The sequence below is a fragment of the Apostichopus japonicus genome, chromosome 3 (assembly GCF_037975245.1).
Source record: "Apostichopus japonicus isolate 1M-3 chromosome 3, ASM3797524v1, whole genome shotgun sequence".
Lineage (NCBI taxonomy): Eukaryota > Metazoa > Echinodermata > Holothuroidea > Aspidochirotida > Stichopodidae > Apostichopus > Apostichopus japonicus.
The window spans coordinates 29509061-29531917 of NC_092563.1; the positions used below are offsets into that span (position 1 = coordinate 29509061).

The 22857-nt window shown below is 35.6% G+C and overlaps 2 protein-coding genes across 22 annotated transcripts; one reads left to right on the forward strand and one right to left on the reverse strand.

The window, feature by feature from the left end:
• Positions 1-71: 71 nt before the first annotated feature.
• On the reverse strand, positions 72-9244 carry LOC139965810 (uncharacterized). Of its 2 annotated transcripts, none has more exons than XM_071968549.1 (3): positions 9155-9244; positions 3796-4061; positions 72-2934 (listed from the first exon to the last, which is right to left on the reverse strand). In XM_071968549.1, the coding sequence occupies exons 1-3, from the start codon at positions 9223-9225 to the stop codon at positions 2864-2866; spliced, it is 408 nt and encodes a 135-aa protein (XP_071824650.1). In that variant the 5' UTR covers positions 9226-9244; the 3' UTR covers positions 72-2863. The 2 variants fall into 2 exon arrangements, with proteins under 2 accessions (XP_071824650.1, XP_071824651.1); XM_071968550.1 differs by lacking the exon at positions 9155-9244 and adding an exon at positions 5718-6093.
• Positions 4802-22724, forward strand: LOC139965805 (sialate:O-sulfotransferase 1-like). Of its 20 annotated transcripts, XM_071968532.1 has the most exons (11): positions 7347-7492; positions 9022-9104; positions 10388-10734; positions 11045-11215; positions 11613-11819; positions 13483-16152; positions 17394-17542; positions 18939-19273; positions 19586-19756; positions 20117-20323; positions 21018-22719. In XM_071968532.1, the coding sequence occupies exons 8-11, from the start codon at positions 18988-18990 to the stop codon at positions 21371-21373; spliced, it is 1020 nt and encodes a 339-aa protein (XP_071824633.1). In that variant the 5' UTR covers positions 7347-7492; positions 9022-9104; positions 10388-10734; positions 11045-11215; positions 11613-11819; positions 13483-16152; positions 17394-17542; positions 18939-18987; the 3' UTR covers positions 21374-22719. The 20 variants fall into 20 exon arrangements, with proteins under 20 accessions (XP_071824628.1, XP_071824629.1, XP_071824627.1 ...); XM_071968533.1 differs by lacking the exon at positions 17394-17542 and having other exon boundaries at positions 21018-22720; XM_071968534.1 differs by lacking the exon at positions 17394-17542 and having other exon boundaries at positions 13483-16144; positions 21018-22720.
• The last annotated feature ends 133 nt before the right edge of the window (positions 22725-22857 follow it).

Genomic DNA, 22857 nt, shown 5'->3' on the forward strand with positions numbered 1-22857 from the left:
ATTAAAACCGTTCACATGTGCAGCTGGCAAGTCTTCATTTATGATTAATAAAAGTAGAATAAATATGCACGATGCAAATATAGTGTTTGGGAATGAATTTCAAATACCTTCACATAAATAATGCGTATGTGATTAATTTTAATACTGAACTATCATACGTAGAGGTTGTCAACACTTCTACTTATAAAGCATATTGTATTTCAAACAGGATCATTGATAGAACAGAAGTCCTTTTACATATACCTTGAAATATGTGGTAATATAAAAAATAAAATATAAAAAATGACTATTCATATGCTAGACTTGCAGTATCTTTTAAACAAGGAAATGACCGTTCTGGGCGGCTACATATTCATCTAGAAGAGCTGACATAATTTGTTCGTTTGCCCATCATCACAATAGATCAGGGTTTCGAATCGGTCAATAAATTTTTGACAAACCCTTAAACGAAAGAGAGAGTTACTATGAATTCATAAAAGCAACACACACAGTTATTCAACGAAATACATGTGTCTTTGGATTCACAATTTCAGAAGCACTTAAGTCAATTAGGAACATAAGAGGTGATTTCCTGTAATCCATGCTTGTGATAATATCATTGTGAACTTTTCAAGAGCACTTTCAGTGCTGTACCTGGAAGTCAGGTAAAAGATTGTGTTTTTCAAATGGTGACTAAATTGCTCAACAACGACCCTTTCAACCAGTTTAGAAATAAATGGGAGATTGCTTACTGGTCTGTATAGTTATTAAACTTAGGTTCAAGACCAGGTTTCTTTAGCAGAGGAAAAATGATGGTTTAACTGTTTCCAAGAGCTCGGAAAATTAAAAGGAGGCAAAGGGAAGGATAACAAGAAAACAAGTCATCATGTTCCATTCATTGTCTTTACGAAGATGTCGTCAATCGTAAGTTTGAACATGGCACCTATTTTATAAAATATTACCGGACACATTAGTCGATTTGGTGACTAACTGTTCTATAATGCCATACTGGTCAGAAGAACATTTCACTGATCGGTGTCATCCTCTCCATGTGAATGTTAACATCGCCAACAATTAATATTTGGTCCCTGCTGTTAGCACACGAATGTAGATATTTGGCAAATTGCTTGTAAAAACTGAAAGTTTTAACAGGTTGGTTAGCAGAATAAGGCGGTCGGTAGATGATACACGACTGGACATGATACCTTTGCAGTTAATGCATCCATTCGGAAAGCTCAAATGAGTCCTCTTAACCACTATTAATCATAGCAACTCCAACATTGTCCATAAATAGCGTGCCAGTTCCACCACCGCTACGTTCACTTTGCCTGGGACTGTCAAGAAAAATGTAACCCGGAGCTTTCAGTTCATACCTGGCCAAAGCATCATTTTGAGAGATCCATGTTTCAGTCATACATCAAGATCAATCTTATGATCGTGCACATTATCAAGCATATCCACAATCTTGTTGCATACGGAACCAGTATTGATGTGTGTAAGGTTTAGGAGAGGTCACTGTGGATCGTACATGGTCCTTTTCAATACTAACATGCTTCAAGTAGAAATGACCGACCTGTCTTTAAGAGAAGTGATGTCTTGTGTTTGTGTCGTCATATTTCCCTTGGCCAAGCATTGGCTTTATCGGTCGGTATCTGTTCATGCCGCACAATTAGCAGGTCCAGGACTCAATCGTTTACATTGGCTCAACGAGAATGAACCTTGTGATGTGTTTTACTGATGCCATAAGTCAACAATTTAAATCTCCTCGACCGAACAATAGAGTCACTCAACCATTTTGAATTAGCAGTAGGATGAGTACGAAGTTGAAGAAGCTGGCTTCTTGTATAGAACATGGTTCATTTTTGTAAATTGCTTATTATGATCTTGATTCATAGCAGGAATGTTAACTTGGTAAATACTAAAATATATAACTAGACAGATGTAAGCACCATCTGGTAAAAAATAGCACACTTTGGAATGTGCTTTGTAACAAAAATAATCTTATATTGATATCTTCCTTTGTATGCTTATTGTGGTCCTTCTTCCCACTGATGTGCGTATGTTTCATTCACCACGCATGGCAATACGAACAAGAAGAAGCACGCTAATATTTACTGTGGGTATTGAGGTAGACTGGTATGACTAACATCTAGTTAATTCATACTGAATCAAAAGGCCTTTTGGCTAAGATCATATGTAGTATCTGTTCCCTTTCGAGGGGAATTGTGATGCACACCCGACGATGATCACACAGTCACAGTCCCCATGCAAGGGGACTGGGGCTGAGAGCGGATCAGTCGTTTGGTAGTTTGGTTTCGTGCCCAGGTTCTTTCCTGGGCGACTTTTCCTTAGAAAAGAATCAAAAGGCAAAGAGAAATCTATGAATAAAGCATTTCGCAAAAACTTGTGAAAAGAAGGTTATTTATTTGACGTGAAGGCACTTTCAAGTATTCATGAAAAGAAGGTTTGCCTGACTAGAAGACAACTGACCAACTGTTAAAAGTTAAAGTTAAAGGAAGATATAGGGCACTGGATTTCTTTAAAATTAATCACTTTAACGAATAGGTGAAGGGTGCTTATTTGACTTGAAGGCAGCTAGATAGAAAGATTTATGACACGTGGAGTGCCATGAATGAATCATTTTACAATAGATTATGAAAAAGTAGTGTGTTACCTGACTTTAAGGAAGCTAATCTACTTTTATCATAGGAGTACAAAAGGCACTGGTAAATGTTATGAATTAATAACGAACCAGTAACTCACAGAAAAGGAAGTGTTTTTAGTTGTTTAAAGGCAATTGAGTACGTACTTGAAGAACCAGTTGAGTATCATATTATACTTTATATTAATTCATGGAAAAAAGGGATTTTACTTCAATAATGAGCTACCGTGGCAGGCAACAGGAGCAGCATTTTGGTAATTCTTTTGGTGACTTCCTGATGAAAGATTCCCAATCTAAACAAATGAGAAAGAAACAAATTAGAGCTTGCCTTATTCGCAAAAGATCATTTATCATGGTCAGATGTCAAGAAATAATTTACTGCCACCTTCAAAGCTTTTCCCTCACCGAGCTAATTTATTGGCTCATTCAACCAACAGACGTCTGAGAAAGGCTGAGATGAAAGGACAGTATGGAAGCTGGTTTTCAACTGTTATTTAGATAAAAGTTTCACTTCAGAAGTTATGGTGGAATAAAAGCCTTCCCGACAGCTTCCCAACTTTTTATCATTTTCTGTTCCGCAACTAAATTAAGATCTGATTAAAAATATAGCAGGGGTGCCATCTTATATCAAATTGGGTATGAAATCGTGAATTGATTTTCTTCTTTAACAAACTCAGGTAAATACATCATGGAAACGTTGAAAATTGGACTTTGAAAGGTAAATGAGTTTTTGTAGCCTTCTGATGTGCATCAGAATTGCATAGAAAGTGTGAAAGAGGCACTGTTGATGTTTGTCACTTTGGAATTTATATTCAGTGGGTTTTGAAAATATTGTACAAACAGCTGCTTAATCTGACACTACGTAACAAAACTAACAAATATCATAGCCCTTTGAACATTTCAACCAGTTCTTAAATGCTACGAATAATTTTCAAGCCCTTTAGACCTTTATACTTAAAACCGGTAATCAAGTTTGTCAACCACCGCCATTTCTATGGTGCCGTAAATGTCTGATAAACCTCTTACCATGGGCAAAACCTGTTTCACATCTCCTTTCTTGACTTCGCAAAACGGACGGCAAGTGTAATAGCCGATACTCATTTACTTCAATTATTATATTACCAGAACTGTTTGGAAACAATGGTATCAAATACCTTCATCTCTCTTCAGTGGCATCAATTGCATTGCACTGTTGCTTGGTATAATGTTGTAAATAACTGGACGAGAAACTACCCTGTTTTGGTTTTCAAGTCTCTTGTAACTAGGAGTCTGAACTCCTGTTTCACCTAACCCTTCTGACTTTTGCTTGCATCCAACTTTGTTGCCTGTCTGGAACATTGTGGCCTTTCTGCCTTTTATCCCTTTTCCTCTAGCCATGCTTGGAAAAATCCTGGTTGTCCATTCACTCTTTCCAGTAAATCTGCAGAAATAGAGAAAGTACCCAAAATTGAGTCCCAAAAAGTAGGCAAATTAGTCCAAATAGTAGATAATTTGATTGATAAAAATGTTTTTAGACTTCCAGTTAACAATGAAAATTTCGGAAATGTGCACCTTCAATTGCTAATAATTAATCAGAAGGGAGGACACCCTCACATGAGATACCACGTGTACGTACAGAGGGCGCCCTTTTATTCCGAAATATGCTAATATATCACATAATTCCTAACAAAGATGAAATATTTTCTTTAGACGTTTCCAACGATTTCTTAATTCTTATGTTACCATCTTCCTATTCATTTACGTTGTACCTTTTTCTACTGACTGAATACGGAAAATATGGAAGGGATAAATAGATACAGGTAACAGCAGAAAACAGACCAGACGATGATAATGAAATTTGAAAAGAGCAAAGAGAGTTTGGGTTAGAAAGGGATTCGAACCATTTACAATCATTTACTACATTAGTACCTGAAAATAGTACCGAGTTACTTTCTTATCATAGGCTACACCACCTCTTTAGCACGGGCAAAGGAGGGGTGGTGGTGGTACCGATTCAGAATTCCATGATTTTTCAGGATTTTGAACAACTTCAATGGGATTTAAACTCAAATATCATTACTTCTTATCACAAGTATTTCTCACTGGAGCGTGCTTTTTCCCGACACTAAAACGGTGTCTATGTCACTTGTTTTATTTAACATTCAAGGGTCTACTAGGTTAGCGTAAAGATAGTTTTCCCCGAGGCCCTGAAATATAAAACTACAAGAAGAATAAAAATAGTATAATCATAATAACAATATTAAAGAATACAAGAACGTAAAATTCTCACTGCGGCCTTCTGTAGACGACTAATTCTGAGAACATTTCTGGTATTACTCATACCCCAAACTAAACTACAATACTCAAACATCGATAAAATATATCCATTATAAAATAGAATACAAGTATTAGTATCAATCAGTGGTTTTATACGTCTACGTAAAGCCAATCTTAGACTACTAGAAACGAGCTTGCAACAGAATCGACTTGCTCATTCCAAGATAATTCATTGTCGATGTTTACGCCCAAAATCTTTACGCAGCATACACTTCGACAGTAATGTATTATTTGTTATTTGGAATAGATTTTAGCCTTTGTCTTGAACCAATCAATATGCTTTGAGTTTTATGACTACTCCTTTGTGCACTGCCGATTCTAACTTACCGTCACCATAGTAACCACGCGTCTATGATATTTATTTTTATATATGTGACAAAAATCTAACATCCAATAACGCAGAAAGGAAGGTCTACTACTGTAACTACTACTGGCTACTGTTGTAATTGTTATAGCTATGTCACGTATTATGCAGCTTTTACACAGGAAAATCGTGAATCACACGAACTGTTAGTATTGATAATGATCAGCATAGTACCAACCAACCTGTTTTACGATCTCTTTTTGCCTATACCTGGTCACGTCGAAAGGCTTAATCCAGGTAATCCTTTAAAACTCTCTTCACAAAGCACAGTGATATTTATAATAATGCAATCTTTCCGGTTGAAATACTAATCGTAAGAATCTGTGCTGAATATATACTTTACAAACCGTATCATCATTTTGGTTTTTTACTAGACTATTAAATTGATGAACTGACCTGACACATTTGCATGCGATACTGGTAACTGGTGTCCGCATATCTAGCGGGGGGCCCGGATTCGAATATAGGTGGAGAGTGGAAGTTTTATGTTTTTTTTGTTCTGGATTTTCCAACTCACTTCAATTTCAATTATAAATATTTTCATTTACCTTTGTCGTTTATTTCCATTTCATTTAACAGAGTCTGTTCAAAGTATCTCTTTCGAGATCCGGCTTAGGAATCACAAATGATTCCGAGTTGTTTAGCATTATGTTTGATCTCTAGAGTAAAGCAAATATGTCACAAAAAACAAAACACAGAACTAGCATTGTTCGATACAGGTGAAAAATGCCAACAGTGGAATTACGACCTTCCTTACCGGTTTCGAACCTCTGTGTGTATTATATGATATATATATAAATATATATATATATATATATATATATATATATATATATATATATATATATATATATATATATATATATATATATATATATATATATATATATATATATATATATATATATTAGTTATATCAGTTATTCAAAGCCAATTTATAGGCTCTAAAACACCAGTAGAATCACTGTGGTCGAGTGGTACGGGCTTAGGTTCGTAACACGAAGATCCGGGGTTCGATTCCTACCTTCGCCTGATGAGCCCCAAAAGGACGAAACCGGTCGTGAAGTGGAATTTTTCCATCTTTCACATTTTGAACGTTTTTTGAGTAAGGACCAGTTTAAAGTTTTGAAGAGGTCTTCAGCTCTATCATCACATTTGCATTGAGAATAATTCTTGCTGCAGCTTTCTGTAGACGACTAAGTCTGAGAACATTTCTGACATTACTCAAATCCCATACTAAACTACAATACTCAAACGTCGGTAAAATATATCCATTATAAAATAGAATACAAGTATCGGTATCAATGAATGGTTTTATACGTCAAAGTAAAGCCAATCTACTGGAAACGAGCTTGCAAACAGAATCGACTTGCTCATTCCAAGATATTTCATTGTCGATTTTAATGTCCAAAACCTTTCTCGCAGCATACACTTTCAAATATGGAAACTCCGACGGGTAACGTATAGTTTGCTATTTGGAATAGATTCCAGCCTTGCCTTGAACCATTCAACATGCATTGAGTTTCATTCCTACTACTTAATTTACTGCAGATTCTAACGTATAGTCACCACAGTAACCACGCGGCTATGTTAACTATTTTATAATGTAACCTTCATGTGGTAAAAATCTAACATCCAACATCGCAGGAATCTTCTGATTTACTCTGACATAATACTACTTTTGGGTAAACAACAAATATGCAGCAAAAAATAGCAGCTATACAATAAAGCTACCAGTAACATTTGACGCGTCGTCAGAGACACAAAAAATCCAATGACTGATGCAACCAAACCTATAGTGACTACTTCATACAGTTTTTAAACGTGGAGAAGATAGCTATAAAACATTCCAGATATTAATGACGATCAATGGGGATTGAAAGCCAGCAGGAAAACCAAATATACAGCAAACGTCTACGGTTGGCTTCTTCATAGTATATATTGATACCAGCATATAATAATACAGTATTTGTAGATACATATGAAATGTTACTGTTGTTATTGCTATAGTTATGTCACGTATGACATGGTCCTTTGTTATGTAGTTGTTACACAGAAAAATTGTGAATCACACGAACTGTGAGTATTGATAGTGATCAGTATAGTACCAAATACCTGTTTTCCGATCTGTTTTTGCCTATACCTGCTCACATCGAAATGCTTAATCCAAGGTAATCCTTTAAAACTGTCTTCACAAAGTACAGTGATATTTATGAAATAACTCAATCTTTCCGGTTGAAATAATAATAGTTAGAATCTGTGCTGAATATTTACTTTACAAAGTAACCGTATTATCATTTTGGATTTGTAATTTACAAGCACAAGCGGTATGCATAACGCGCATTTCGAAATTCATCTGGTTGTAAAAGAGCATTGAATATAGGCCTTTTTCCACATGAAACTTCTGCAATGGTCAAGACCTTTAGTGAACCGTTAGGGATATATAAGACTATTATATTGATGCACTTACCTGACTCATTTGCATGCGATACTGGTAACTGGTGTCCGCATATAAAGTGGGAGTGGAGGATTCGAACCCTGATGGAGGGTGGAAGTTTTTTCACTGTTCTGTATTTTCTAACTGACTACAATTTCAATTATATATATATATTCATTTGCCTTTGTCGTTTATTTCCATTTCATTTAACAGAGTCTGTTCAAAGTATCTCTTTCGAGATCCGGCTTTAGGAATCACAAATGATTCCGAGTTGATTAGCATCATGTTTGTTCTCAAGAGTAAGGCAAAATATGTCTCAAAAAAACAAAACACTGCAGAACTAGCATTGTTCGATACAGGGGGGAAATGCCTGCAGTGGAATTACGACCATCCTTACCGGTTTCGAACTTCTGGCCACGCAATCAGCGTTCATTTGCTTAGTGGTTAGTGTGGCCGCATATAAAGCGGGAGGCACAGGTTCGAATCCCTTTAGAGTCTGGAAGTTTGTGCACTGTTCTGAATATATATATTATATATTTTATTGTATATATATGTAACATATATTAACAGATCATCTGTTCATCTTCATACATACATTGTGCATTCCTCGTTGAAATTGAAATTGATTTTACCCGTTTTCTTTAAAGAGTTTGTGTACTTTTCTCAACGAAGACATGTTATGGCGACCAGAGTGGTAATAACTATACTCCTAAAAACCGACTTTGAACAAAAAATTCGCCTCTAATGACTGGAGCAATTGGAGTGTTTTATGCAGCTTTTTATGTTTTGTAAAGTGTCATTTCCGGTATCTGAGAGGCACGTGGCAACTTTTGTCGTGCTTGTGTTATTTCAGCGCTCCACTCAGATAGTGTCATAGTTGTCACTGGAAAATGCCATGAAAAATCCCCCCCCCCCCCCTTCTCGCACAAACTTACTTTTGTGTAATACTTCCATATTAGTCTGGGCATGCAGCTCTCAGTGCACAAAGTTTGATGCATGTCTACATTCAGTCACAGTCGTCAAATTATGAGATGTTAGCACTAGCAGTGGCTAAAGTGTGTCAATTTGCCTACAAATCTTTGCCCGAACATGGTTAGTGAATATCATTAGTCCATAAAACCGTAGTTGAGTAAATTAAGGCAAATAGCCTATAAAGTTACTGTCCAGAACATACCTGGCTAGGCTGAGTAGGCCTAGGCCTAGCTGAAAACTCAGATTACTGGCTATGCATATACTGCGTATTCCTTTTTGCCACATTTACAGTGTTGTTGCAATTGGAGGATATATCCATGGTATAGTAAATAACAATACATCAGCAGAGCAGACGACACTACGACACTAGTAAGGTAATTACATCCCTATGTAATTGCTTCTACTATCGCTTCCTAAGAATTACCTGTGAAACTGCAGTCCACTACCACATTTTAGACGATTTTGCTTACTAAATGCGGCATATGATATCACCATTTCGAGTGATTAATGCAACGTTATCACTTTAATTATGCCAAAGACGTAGTGCTTGAATTACGCACCGGTATTTTCTTGCCGCACAAGCAAAGCGCCAACAGTTGGGTGAGTGGCTTCGGTATAACTCACATGACGTCATTCTCCCTACATCTCCCTCTGCATATATATCTCCCTATCCCATCTCCCATCATCTCCCTATATATATATATACATATATATATATATATATATATATATATATATTTATATATATATATATATATATATACATATACATACATATATATATATATATATATATATATATATATATATATATATATATATATATATATATATGTCACAACTCTTTCTGGGATAACCCCCTAAGACTTTTTGATTTCTATGCGTGTTTAGTTAATTGGATGCTTATTATTTAGCCATGGCTTTGTGCATTGTTAAGCATTACGTAATCATGATTGTTAAACGAGTTTCGGAATTCCGTCGGCATGAGGGTATCAGCAGAACCGTAAAGCTACGTTCTCTCTCTTTTCTATCTCGGACTTGAACCGAAAACAAGCTGGACAGTAAGTTGCTCTTGTTTAATTATGAAATGTTAGTCAGAATTTTAGTTCAAAAGAAAAGGAACCGGTAGATCAACCATTTTCCACCTTCATTGAGATAATATTGACTCATTACTTTGCGAATTAAATTGGGTGTTTTTGGTACTTTTATAGATGGCAAAAGAGACAGGGAAGGAGCTAAATTAAAGCTGAACGAGGAAGAAAGAAAGAGAACGTGAAACTAAGAAAATGAAAAGGCCCACGCTCGTATAGAGACATGCCATAGAAAGAACATTCATTTTTTTGTACCCATTAACGTTGACAGAACCCTCAACGAAACATATACTAGAGCCGTTATAAAGAAAGGATGCCATTTGAAGCCCACCCGAAATAGACGTGAAAGTTTAAAAGAATATATATAGAAAAGATGATTCTATGTTTTATGTAACCGAGTTTAATGTTGTTTAAAATTATATTGAACATTTGAAACGCATATACGCTATATATATATATATATATACACATATATATATACACATATACATATATATATAGGCCTATATATATATATATTTATATATATATCCATATATACATGCATACATATATTCACACTGAAGGACATCTGGGTGTCAACGGTCTGTTTTGGGAAATTGCTGAATACCTATAATGATGAAGACATGGACTGTCCTGCTGTCGCAGAGTTCACTGATCTATTTCATAACACTGGTGGCTCTACCTATCGTGATGGTGTTCTATGCTACATGGGAACCTACATTCATAACTTATACCGCTGAGCAACCAAAGTATAGAAGCCATAATATTGAGAGACTTACGTCATTTACGCAAGGACCAATAAGAACGAAGTTGTTACATCAAGTTGCACCAACCGTTAGTGGCATCTCTCAAGTGAGGGGCACTGAAATTTTAAATGTCTCACAGCAATCAGTTGACGATGTGCCAAAAGGTATGTTCTGGAACTTTCATGACTTATATGCTCGTAATTTCCACAGTTATTTTGTAACTTCGCTCAGCTGTCTCTTTTCCGTTATCTTTCTGGCTCTTTATTTCTTTGTAAATCATGTTTGCTTTTTCTTTGTGATAATTTTGAACCTCGTGTTCTAATTTGCTTAATATTAGTGATTTTGAAATTTTATGGACGGTACTATACGCTACTGTATATCTCTAATTGACTTAAGTGAAATAGGACTTAGCGTCTTTTTTTCTCGATTTCATTAACAAATACATGGTATGGGATTTCCTTTTCTTCTCTACAGCAATACTAAATATATGCCAGAATGTTACGTTAATGCCTCCTGGAAGTTTAGCAGTGGTAGCTTTGGCGAGTTTACCCGGCTCAGGAAACACGTGGCTGAGGTACCTGATAGAGAGAGTGACAGGCATATATACAGGCAGTATATATAACGACAGAACACTATCAGTAGGAGGTGACTAAAACATGAATATTTAATTCTTGTCATTTTAAATACATGATTTTTATATCTCATGCATATAAAAATCCCCGAACTAACCATTACATGTGTATATATAAAATAAAGCAGCAAAGAATACTAACTAACACATTTTAATATATTATATTCAACTTTATTAGAAATCAGTCTCTGTTGTCAGTTAATAGTGCTAATTTAATGATGTATGAATGTATTGATCCGAGCGGTATCAATATGTGATCAATATATTACAAGCATAAAACATTTTTATGTTTTATAAACATCATGTCCTGCTGCCGTTCATGTGGAATTTAATCTTTTAGATAATGACGTGGTAATAAAGTTAATAGCAACCTGATTGTAAGAGTAAAGTGCTCTGACTTACTTTCTGCAGGTTTTCTCGGAGAAGCCGTTCCTGCATATACAGGGAGAACGGTGGCTGTGAAAATGCACGCAATCAAAGAACCCAAAAAGATAAATAAAACGATGTTATTGATCAGGGATCTCTTCGAAGCCATTACAGCCGAGTTTAATCGCGTACATGGAAAAAACGGTGAATTACACACCAGATTAGCACCAATAACCCTATATAAATCATATGGTAAGTTTAACCTTAAATTTTAGATCTCATGGCTTAGAAATTTAGTTTGGGGAAATAAATGGGCGTCTGCAGAAAAAAAATACAACATTTCCGGAAGATAAGAGAAGATTTTAAATTCCAAATATTTTGTTAAAAAAAATGAAATGTCAGCTAAGACGGTTTTGGCAAAGTAAATTTTAATGTACTACCAGCATTTCAGTGTACTCTACTCAAATTCACTAGCAAATTTAATTAAAACGTGAATAAATTGTCTCCCATCAACACCAAATACAGCTAATGAGATAATACAATATAAATATAAAGACTGTTGGAAAACTTTGTCCCTTGAATGAAAATCTGAGAATACTTGAAATAAATATCATGACAAATGTTTTGTGTTTACAAAGTAAATATTTATTAACAGCAATGAACAATTCAGCATTTTCAGAGGAAAAAATTAATATTATTTATGCGCCAATGGAATTGTCCAAAATTGTATTCTAAGGCACACTCCAGTTGAAATAGTAGTGGGCTATAAAGGGTTTGCTATAGTAAACCATTCAAAGCCTTTTTTCAACATTCTCAATTAATAATTCAACAAAATAAATTCCTTACAAAATCCCAAGCCCTTTTAGAGGTTCACTGGTAAGCCCGTCATAGATATATAACATTCCATTAGTCAACTGTATAAAAACTACACTCCAGTTGAAACACTAGTGGGCTATGAGAGGTTCGCTAGTAAACCCTTCATAGATATATAACATTCTAATAATATACTGTACAAAAATACACTCCAGTTAAACATTGGTGACAAATTGTTTGTGTTTACAAAGTAAATGTTTATTAACAGCAATGACCTGTTCAGCATTTTCAGAGGAAAAAATAATATTATTTATGCGCCAATGAAAATGAATGTCCAAAATTCCAAATATTTTGTTAAAAAATGAAATGTCAGCTAAGACGGTTTTGCCAGAAGTTAATTTTAATGTACTAAACCAGCATATAAGTGTACTCTATTCAAATTCACTAGCAAATTTAATTAAAACGTGATTAATCGTCTCCAATGGCGAACGAGTCTACCTGCTGTATCTTATCCGCCGGGTTATCTAACCCTAACCCTAACCCTCGGCGTCCTGAAGCTTCGATAGCAAGGGCCTGTAACACAAAACATTGCAATCATTGAACCGTCAAACACCATTCTCGAACGGATGTCTTATGATCTTATTTCTTGAAAGTTTCACAATGAAAACGGAGTTTCCCTCATAGACGATTTTTTAACGTACCTCTATATCTTGTCGTTTGACTACCCCTGTTTAATGAGATTTCATATTTGCAAACATCGTATTATTTCAGTTTTTCTAACAAGACATTTTACGGTTTCGAAGGTGCAGGGACAGGCGCGAATCCAGAAGGTTTGGGTGTACACCCGCCCCCCTCCCTCTCCATTTCTTCGGGGAGAGCCCTCACCCCCCCCCCCCCCGCTGTCCGCTTCAACGGCCTTAGAACTACACTCCTTGTTTTTAAAATCCTGGATCCGCCCCTGAAGTACCACATGGTCCTAATTAGGCTACCTATGTAATATATGTTGGTTTTCACCATAATGCATGTTATTCTATCGTAATTCTAACCTTAACCCATTTCATCAATCATTAACTTTGTATTTCAACTTTTCTTCTCCTTTCAGCATGGCCGAAACTTATTGACAGTCAACTAAAAAGATGGAAAGAGCTGATTGATGGTATCACAGCAAACTTTGCGGATAATGACACACTGTTATTGGTTTATTTTCAAGATCTGAAGAGCGATTTACGAACTGAGTTGAAAAGAATTGTGGAGTTTTTGGAACTTCCCTTAAATGAAGATAGGTTAATCTGTACCTTGAAGAATCAGGAAGGCCAGTTTCATCGGCCTCATAAAGCTTTACCATTTAATCCTTTTAATGCCGCTCAACAGAAGCTCATAAAAGCAGCAATGACTAAAGGAATAAAAAAATTAAAAGAAACTCTTAAACCAATATAACCGAATCACGGCAGCAATGAGAACAACGCTTAAAGTGAGGAATTCATTCTCACATATAAAGCCAAAAGGAATAAAAACAATTTTGTGGACAGTTTGGATAGATTTCTGACTGTTAATGACGTTATCTGTGGAATGTTTCTTTTAGAGAGCCATTTACGAAGCACAAGGATCAAACATCCCAGAATCAAGGACTGACATGATGAACAAGGAAGTATTGAAGCGGATTTTTCGGGAATTTTGTGTCACAATGACAAGCTGTTTAATAACAGTTTAACCAGCATAGCGTAAATACCAACCAAACCAAAGACGAGCTAATAAAGCTTCTTATAGCTTAATGTTCATAGTTCTGAAGCTGTCAGGCCGTTCTACACTTGTTTATCCATTTTAAGAACTCTAAAAATTTTGATCTGTCAGACTACGGAATTAAAGTAATCAGTTTTCACATGGTGGCTTCTATAAGGACTTTTCAGCTAAATATTTCTTTAGTATCAAATTAAGTGACTATAATTACTTACTATATAAAGGTTCGCTAAATGATGTTCATACCACATGAATGTTATATATCACCTTCAAAATTGATGGGTTTTATTTGTTGTACCAGCTTAAGGAACGATGTATACTACAAGGCTTGTATCTTTTAAAGTGTAGTTTTAGTATATAGTAGGTAGATTATGGTGGCCTTCACTTTCTTTTTAAAGTACCAGGATTATATTTCGTTTTGGTAATTTCATGTTGCTATTTGACATACAGGACCCTGTTTGTTTTACAGGACATAGTGAGACTATAAAATGCTGAACAGGTAGCTAATAAACAACAACAAAATCATTGATTTGTTTCTTTGACTCAATGGTCCACGTCATTCTTCGCCTAGTAAAGTGACAACTGACCAAATTCAAACCGTTCACATGTGCAGCTGGCAAGTCTTCATTTCTGATTGATAGAAATAGAATAAATCTGCACCATAAAAAGATCAAGGTTTAGCCTGTGGTAAAAAAAATCACTGAACTTTGTGGGTGATACTATACTGTCCATCGCTGTATCGTTTGTATACTGTGCTGTGGGTATTGACAGCGGTATGTACTGACTGTACACTAGTGTCTAATTACCGACGGTAGCAAGCTGTGTGTGTATTTTCTGGGATCGATGGTAGTGTTTAACACTTCTCTTACACCTCATTCGAAACTAGGTAAACTTACCGGCATTAGACGTTTTTGCGCGAGTCTTCACACCCTTTAAAGACAACATTTTGGTGCCATATTTGTAAAGAATTTTGAGTTCATTAAAACACTCAAAGCAAAGTTTTCACACTCAAAATGTGCACACTGAAGCCACATGCCTATAGCCTGTCGTTTTCACCTTACTTGATTCTTTCAATCATGGCGACCCATAATTAAAAGGTCACTGTTCATAAAATGTACAGAATGGTCAGTTTTAATCTGGAATAATATTTAGCAGCAACAGCACTACACTTCTCCTTAGTTGTCCCTACTCTAATGATACTAAAATATTGAAAATCATGGGAAACTTAAGAAAATATCGTTGCAATAGTGTTGGGAACGTTATGAAAATCCAGAGAAAAATTGCGGTATAGGCTCCAGCTTGCGTATGCTATAGTCTGTTTGGATAATAGTAGCTTTGTCCCACTGCATGTTGGATACGCATCGGTAATGAAAAACATGCCAACGACGGATCAAATGATACAGTAACGCTATTGTTAGACATTAACGAAAATTGAGAGGTGTAAATCTCGGAGGTAAAAAAGAGTTCACGAAAATCCGCGAATTCGCGGAAAAAGCTCATGCATGAAAGATAGTGTTTGGAACTGAATTACAAATACCTTCACAACGATGATGCGTATGTGATTAAATCTTATACTGAAATATCAAACGTAGAGGTCAACCCTACTGCTTTTGAAACAGAATCAGTGGTAGAACAGAAGATATATTACATACCTTGACATATGTGGTAATATCAAAGTATTCATGTTAGGCTCGCAGTATCTTCAAAAACAAAACAATTAACGTTCTCCGCCGACTACATATTCGTCTAAAAGAGTAAGTATGATTTCTGAATTTGCCCATTGTCACCATTGATTAGGGTTTCAAATGGGTCAATACATTGTTACAAACCTTTAAACGAATGGGAGAGTTACTATGAATTCATAATGGCAATACAGAAATGTATTCAATGGAATGTCTGTGTCTTTGGATTAAAAGTTCTCAATTGAAATCAAACAAAGCCAGGAATTGTGTCGATTGATGTGTGTAATTATGTTTCATGGACCACGAAAGGATATAGGAGCAAGAAGAAGCACATCGTTATTTACTGTAAGTCTGTAAGTATTGATGTTAACAGGTAGACAGGTATGACTAACAACTAACATTGTCAATTATGTCATTCACTTGGCTTTGAGCATATCTAGTTAGTCATTTTAGAGATCTATGAATAAAGCATTTCATAAAACTTGTGAAACGTAGGTGTTTTTATTCGGCAATAGGGCACTTTTCAGCATATCATGAAATAGAAGGTTTGCCTGTCTAGAAGGTAACTGACCTATTTTTAAAAGTTGGAAGACATAAGGCACTGAATGTCTTAAAAATTAATCATGACTTTAACCAAAGAAGGCAGGTGAAGGCACTGGCAGCTGACAATAGAAGGATTTATGACACGTGGAGTGCCATGAATGAATCATTTTACAATAATTTATTCAGCTAAGTGTGTTACTTGACTTTAAGGAAGCTTATCTACTTGTATCATAGGAGTACAAAAGGCACCGGTAAGTGTTATGAATTAACAACGAACCAGAAACTCACAGAAAAGGAAGTGTTTAAATTTGCTTGAAGGCAATTGAGTACGTAGGCCCCCTACTTGAAGAACCAGTTGAGTATCATATTAGACTTTATATAAACTAATGGAAAAGAAGGGATTTTACTTCAATAAAGAGATACCAGGCACCAGGAGTAGCATTTTGGTAACAGTCTTCTCGATGAAAGTTTCTGAATCTGAGGAAATGAGGAAGAGACGAATTATAGGTTGTCCTATTTGCAAAAGATTATTTATCCAGTCCTGTACTGCTAACTAAACAACGATAGCAATATAAACAGTGATATAGCATCATCATTGGGTTCATAGTCTCTTTTGCAATTTTAGAGGCTATGAAAAGGTACTTTTGCGAAAACGTTTGCGCTACAGAAAAAAATTACACAAGCTTTTTATACAATACTTTCACCCAAAGCAAAGCTGATTTTACCATGCACATCCTAGTCAAGGTAAAAACATATTCAAAGCCCATTATAAAACCTAATATAGCCAGGAAACTAGCACACCAATATCTGAAGAACAATAGATTGTATTAAGAACTGGGAGAGTTGACAGATCTGCGATTCTCCATATTCACGTATCGCCTTTAGTCCCCAGCTTCCTGTAATAGCTGCTATATTTGTGAAAGGTTACCCTAATAGCGGATGCAAGTAATAACTACACTACACTATCACACTATTTGACATTGCATCTGAAGTTGAAGTATGGCTTAACATTGATTAAATGTTTCTTAACAACCTCCATTTCCGTTTGAAGTCGCACTACATAACGATTGCTGTGGAAGCTTGACACTATGAAGCAAGTATACATAGAACAGTGGGGAAAGAATGGTCCAAGATTGCAGAGAATATTTACGGCATCACTTTGTTACTTTCATTTGATAAACAAGTAAGAGAAACTGCTAGGTAAGTCTGTGTCAGGCTGATCACTATAATTTATGTACTTGCCATTGAAGTTGGTAGCAACTACACCTCTCAATGATGAATTGCGCGTGCTACAGTGCTTGAAACATTAATGTTTGCACCAAATCAGGTTTCTTTATCATGAAACCTTTCCTTTATCCTACATAATTGTTTGCACAAGAACTAAAACAGTTGTTGATGTTAGCAATATCATGTAGCATTGCTCAATGAGCTGTTATAAAATATGGCATTAGGTAGATACGCCATATAGTTTAACGAAAGAGGTACATATTCAGTGCTATAGTAAGCCTTGGGTTCTACAGTTCTTTCGTATTCACCATGTTTACCTTTAAACTTTGCTAAATATTCAGTTTGCTCCTTTAAGCCTACAATAACAATGACATCGGTTCTTCAGTCCAGGCCTAAATGTAAGTTAAGCTGTAAATGTTAATCATACAAAAGTTCTTTCAAATTTGCACAAACAAAGAAGACACTATGGATGAACTCCAGCACTATTTGTCAGTGACAGATTTGCATGATACTGTTATGTGTTGCTATTGAGTTTTGTGTTGCTTCTGAGGAGCTGACCTTTAGTGTTTGTGCTACACTTATTTGTTCAGCCACTTTTGCTAAATGAGCTTTTAATTTTACATTTAAACGGTTATTTCAACAAAACGTAACAATTGTAAAAGTTATGTCAATTTAAATTGAAATATGTAGATTTCGTCCAATCAGAGGACAAGAAAACGATCTGTGACAATGATCTTCCAATGAGAGCCCGAGAAACCAACATATGTAAATTTAATCCGACATATTCGGCATAGCAGGCACACCATATAAACTTCCTTGCCATGTAAAGAAGGACGGAGCACCATCTTGTGAAACTTGTACTCGCTTGCTAACGTAGCGTGCTGACCAATTAGCAGTATGATTGCAGCATCGCTTTTAGTCTATAGATATCAATATGTTAAGATAATGTAGTGGCGACCAGTAACAATATATCTGTAATATTCCGGTAATCCATCTGTTATATCATTTACTTACAATGTCCAGCAGGAAGCAGTTATTTTAATGCTTTAAAGCGTATAATTTTAACGCTTTAACACACCAGTAGAATCACTATGGTAGTGTGGTACGGACTTCGGTTCGTGACACGAATATCCGGGGTTCGATTCCTACCTTCGCCCGATGAGTCCAAAAAGGACGAAACTGGTCGTGAAGTGGATTTTTTCTATATATATATATATATATATATATATATATATATATATATATATATATATATATAATATATATATATATATATATATATATATATATATATATATGTATATATATATATATATATATATTTATATATATATATATATATATATATATATATATATTCACACTGAAGGACATCTGGGTGTCAGCGGTCTGTTTTGGGAAATTGCTGAATACCTATAATGATGAAGACATGGACTGTCCTGCTGTCGCAGAGTTCACTGATCTATTTCATAACACTGGTGGCTCTACCTATCGTGATGGTGTTCTATGCTACATGGGAACCTACATTCATAACTTATACCGCTGAGCAACCAAAGTATAGAAGCCATAATATTGAGAGACTTACGTCATTTACGCAAGGACCAATAGGAACGAAGTTTTTACATCAAGATGCACCAACTGTAAAAGGCATCTCTCAAGTGAAGGGAAACATTTCACAGCAATCAGTTGACGATGTGCCGAAAGGTATGTTCTGGAACTTTCATGACTTATATGCTCGTAATTTCCACAGTTATTTTGTAACTTCGCTCAGCTGTCTCTCTTTTCCGTTATCTTTTTGGCTCTTTCTTTCTTTGTAAATCATGTTTGCTTTTGCTTTGTTATAATTTTGATCCTCATGTTCTAATTTGCATAATATTAGTGATTTTGAATTTGTATGGACGGTACTATACGCTACTGTATATCTCTCATTGACTTAAGTGAAATAGGACTCAGCGTCTTTTTTTCCCGATTTCATTAACAAATACATGGTATGGGATTTCCTTTTCTTCTCTACAGCAATACTAAATATATGCCAGAATGTGACGTTAATGCCTCCTGGAAGTTTAGCAGTGGTAGCTTTGGCGAGTTTACCCGGCTCAGGAAACACATGGCTGAGGTACCTGATAGAGAGAGTGACAGGCATATATACAGGCAGTATATATAACGACAGAACACTGATAGCAGGAGGTGACTAAAACATGAATATTTAATACTTGTGATTTAAATACATGATTTGGATATCTGATGCATATGAAAATGCCCGAACTAATCATTACATTTTTATATTTAAAGTAAAGCACTTAAGACATTTAATACATGATATTCAACTTTGTTAGAAAGCACCTTTTGTTGTCAGTTAATAGTGCTAATTCAATAATGTATGAATGTATTGATCCGATCGATATCAATATGTTATCAATATGTTACAAGCATAAAACATTTTATGTTTTATTAAACATCATGTCCTGCAGCAGTTAATGTTAATGACTTGGTAATAAAGTTAATCGCAACCTGATTGTAAGAGTAAAGTGTTCTGACTTTCTGCAGGTTTTCTCGGAGAAGCCGTTCCTGCATATACAGGGAGAACGGTGGCTGTGAAAATGCACGCAATCAGAGAACCCCAAAAGATATATAAAACGATATTGTTGGTCAGGGATTTCTTCGAAGCCATTAAAGCCGAGTTCAATCGACTACATGGAAAAAACGGTGGATTACACACCAGAATAGCACCAATAACCCTATATAAATCATATGGTAAGTTTAAACGATATAACATATGTATGACTTTGTGAGATTATGTAAGAGTACCATTCATTCATTCGTTAATTCATTTCTCAGCAATGCAAAGTATACGGTACAGTTAAATACAGTAAAATAATTATAATGGTGTGATGAGGAAGTATGCTGGTCACCCTGCACTGAGTGGGCTTGGGATGAGCACACTAACAGTTAGTTAAACTGATCAACTAATGAAGAAAAGAAAACATTACGTAACAGTAAGAGAAAAGTTCAAAGCCTAGGCTACATTAATTTGTCAATGAAAATATTTTTAGCCGAGTTCACGTAACGCATAATTTTCCATTCAATTCAATTAACTTTGATTCCAGTGACATGGAAATATCACCTGTGGTTTGTAGGAATGCAAAAAGCGCTTGTGAATTTATTGATCAATTTTTCAGTACTAAAACAACATTACTGGAAAAAAGCTTCATTAGGAAAATTGGCGAAAGAGTCTTCTTGCTGTATCTTATCCGCCAGGTTATTTCTCGGTGTCCTGAAGCTTCGATGACACTGGCCTGTTAAACAAAATATTACAACCATGAAGTACGATACGGTACTTGTTACCTATATAATATATGAGCTAGTCGGATTCACCATAATGCATGTTATTCTATCGACCATTTCATCATTCATTAACTTTGTATTTCAACATTTCTTCTCCTCTTAGCTTGGCGGAAACTTATTGACAGTCAACTTAGAAGATGGCAAAACATAGTTAGTAATATCACAGCAAACTTTGCGAATAACGACAGACTGTTAATGGTTCATTTTCAAGATCTAAAGGGCGATTTACGAACTGAGTTGAAAAGAATTGTGGAGTTTTTGGAACTTCCCTTAAATGAAGATAGGTTAATCTGTACCTTGAAGAATCAGGAAGGCCAGTTTCATCTGCCTCATCAAGCTTTACCATTTAATCCTTTCAATGCCGCTCAACAGAAGCTCATAAAAGCAGCAATGACTAACGGAATAAAACAAATTAAAAGAAAATCTCATACCATTATAACCAAGTCACGGCAGCAATGAGAACAACCGTGGTTAAAATGAGGAATTCTTTCTCACATATTAAGCCGAAAGGAATGAAACGATTTTGCAGGCAGTTTTCTGGCTTCTAATGAATTAACTGCTGAATATTTCTTTAGAATCAAATTAAGTGACTATCATTACTTACATGTTCATACCTCATGAATGTTATATATCACCTTCACAATTGATGGGTTTTATTTGTTGTACCAGCCTTACGAACGATGTATACTTCAAGGCTTGTATCTTTTAAAGTGTAGTTTTAGTATATAGTAGGTAGATTATGGTGGCCTTCACTTTCTATTTTTACAGTACCGGGAGTACATTTTGTTTTGGTAATTTCATGTTGCTATTTGACATACAGGCCACTGTATAATATACAGGACATAGTGAGACTATAGAATGCTGGACAGGTAGCTAATAAACAACAACAGCAACATCATTGATTTGTCTCTTTGACTCAATGGTCCATGTCATTCTTCGCCTAGTAAAGTGACAACTGACCAAATTCAAACCGTTCACATGTGCAGCTGGCAAGTCTTCATTTCTGATTGATAGAAATAGAATAAATCTGCACCAAACAAAGATCAAGGATTAGCCTGTGGTAAAAAAAAATCACTGAACTTTGTGGGTGATACTATACTGTCCATCGCTGTATCGTTTGTATACTGTGCTGTGGGTATTGACCGCGGTTGTATGTACTGACTGTACACTAGTGTCCAATTACCGACGGTAGCAAGCTGTGTGTGTATTTTCTGGGATCGATGGTAGTGTTTAACACTTCTCTTACACCTCATTCGAAACTAGGTAAACTTACCGGCATTAGACGTTTCTTTTTGCGCGAGTCTTCACACCCTTTAAAGACAACATTTTGGTGCCATATTTATAAAGAATTTTGCGTTCATTAAAACACTCAAAGCAAAGTTTTCACACTCAAATGTGCACAATGAAGCCTGTCGTTTTCACCCTACTTGATTCTTTCAGTGGCGACCAATAATTAAAAAGTCACTGTTCATAAAATGTACAGAATGGTCAGTTTTTATCTGGAATAATATTTAGCAGCAACAGCACTACACTTCCCTTTTGTTGTTACTACTCTAATGATAATAAAATATTGAAAATCATGGGAAACTTAAGAAATATCGTTGCAATAATGTTGGGAACGTTATGAAAATCCAGAGAAAAATTGCGGTATAGGCTCCAGCTTGCATATGCTATAGTGTGTTAGGATAATAGTAGTTTTGCATGTTGGATATGCATCGGTAATGAAAAACATGCCAACGACGGATCAAATGATACAGTAACGCTATTGTTAGACATTAACGGAAATTGAGAAGTGCAAATCTCGGAGGTTAAAAAAGAATAAAAAAAATATGTGGTAATATCAAAGTATTCATGTTAGGCTCGCAGTATCTTCAAAAACAAAACAATTAACGTTCTCCGCGACTACATATTCGTCTAAAAGAATAGGTATGATTTTTGAATTT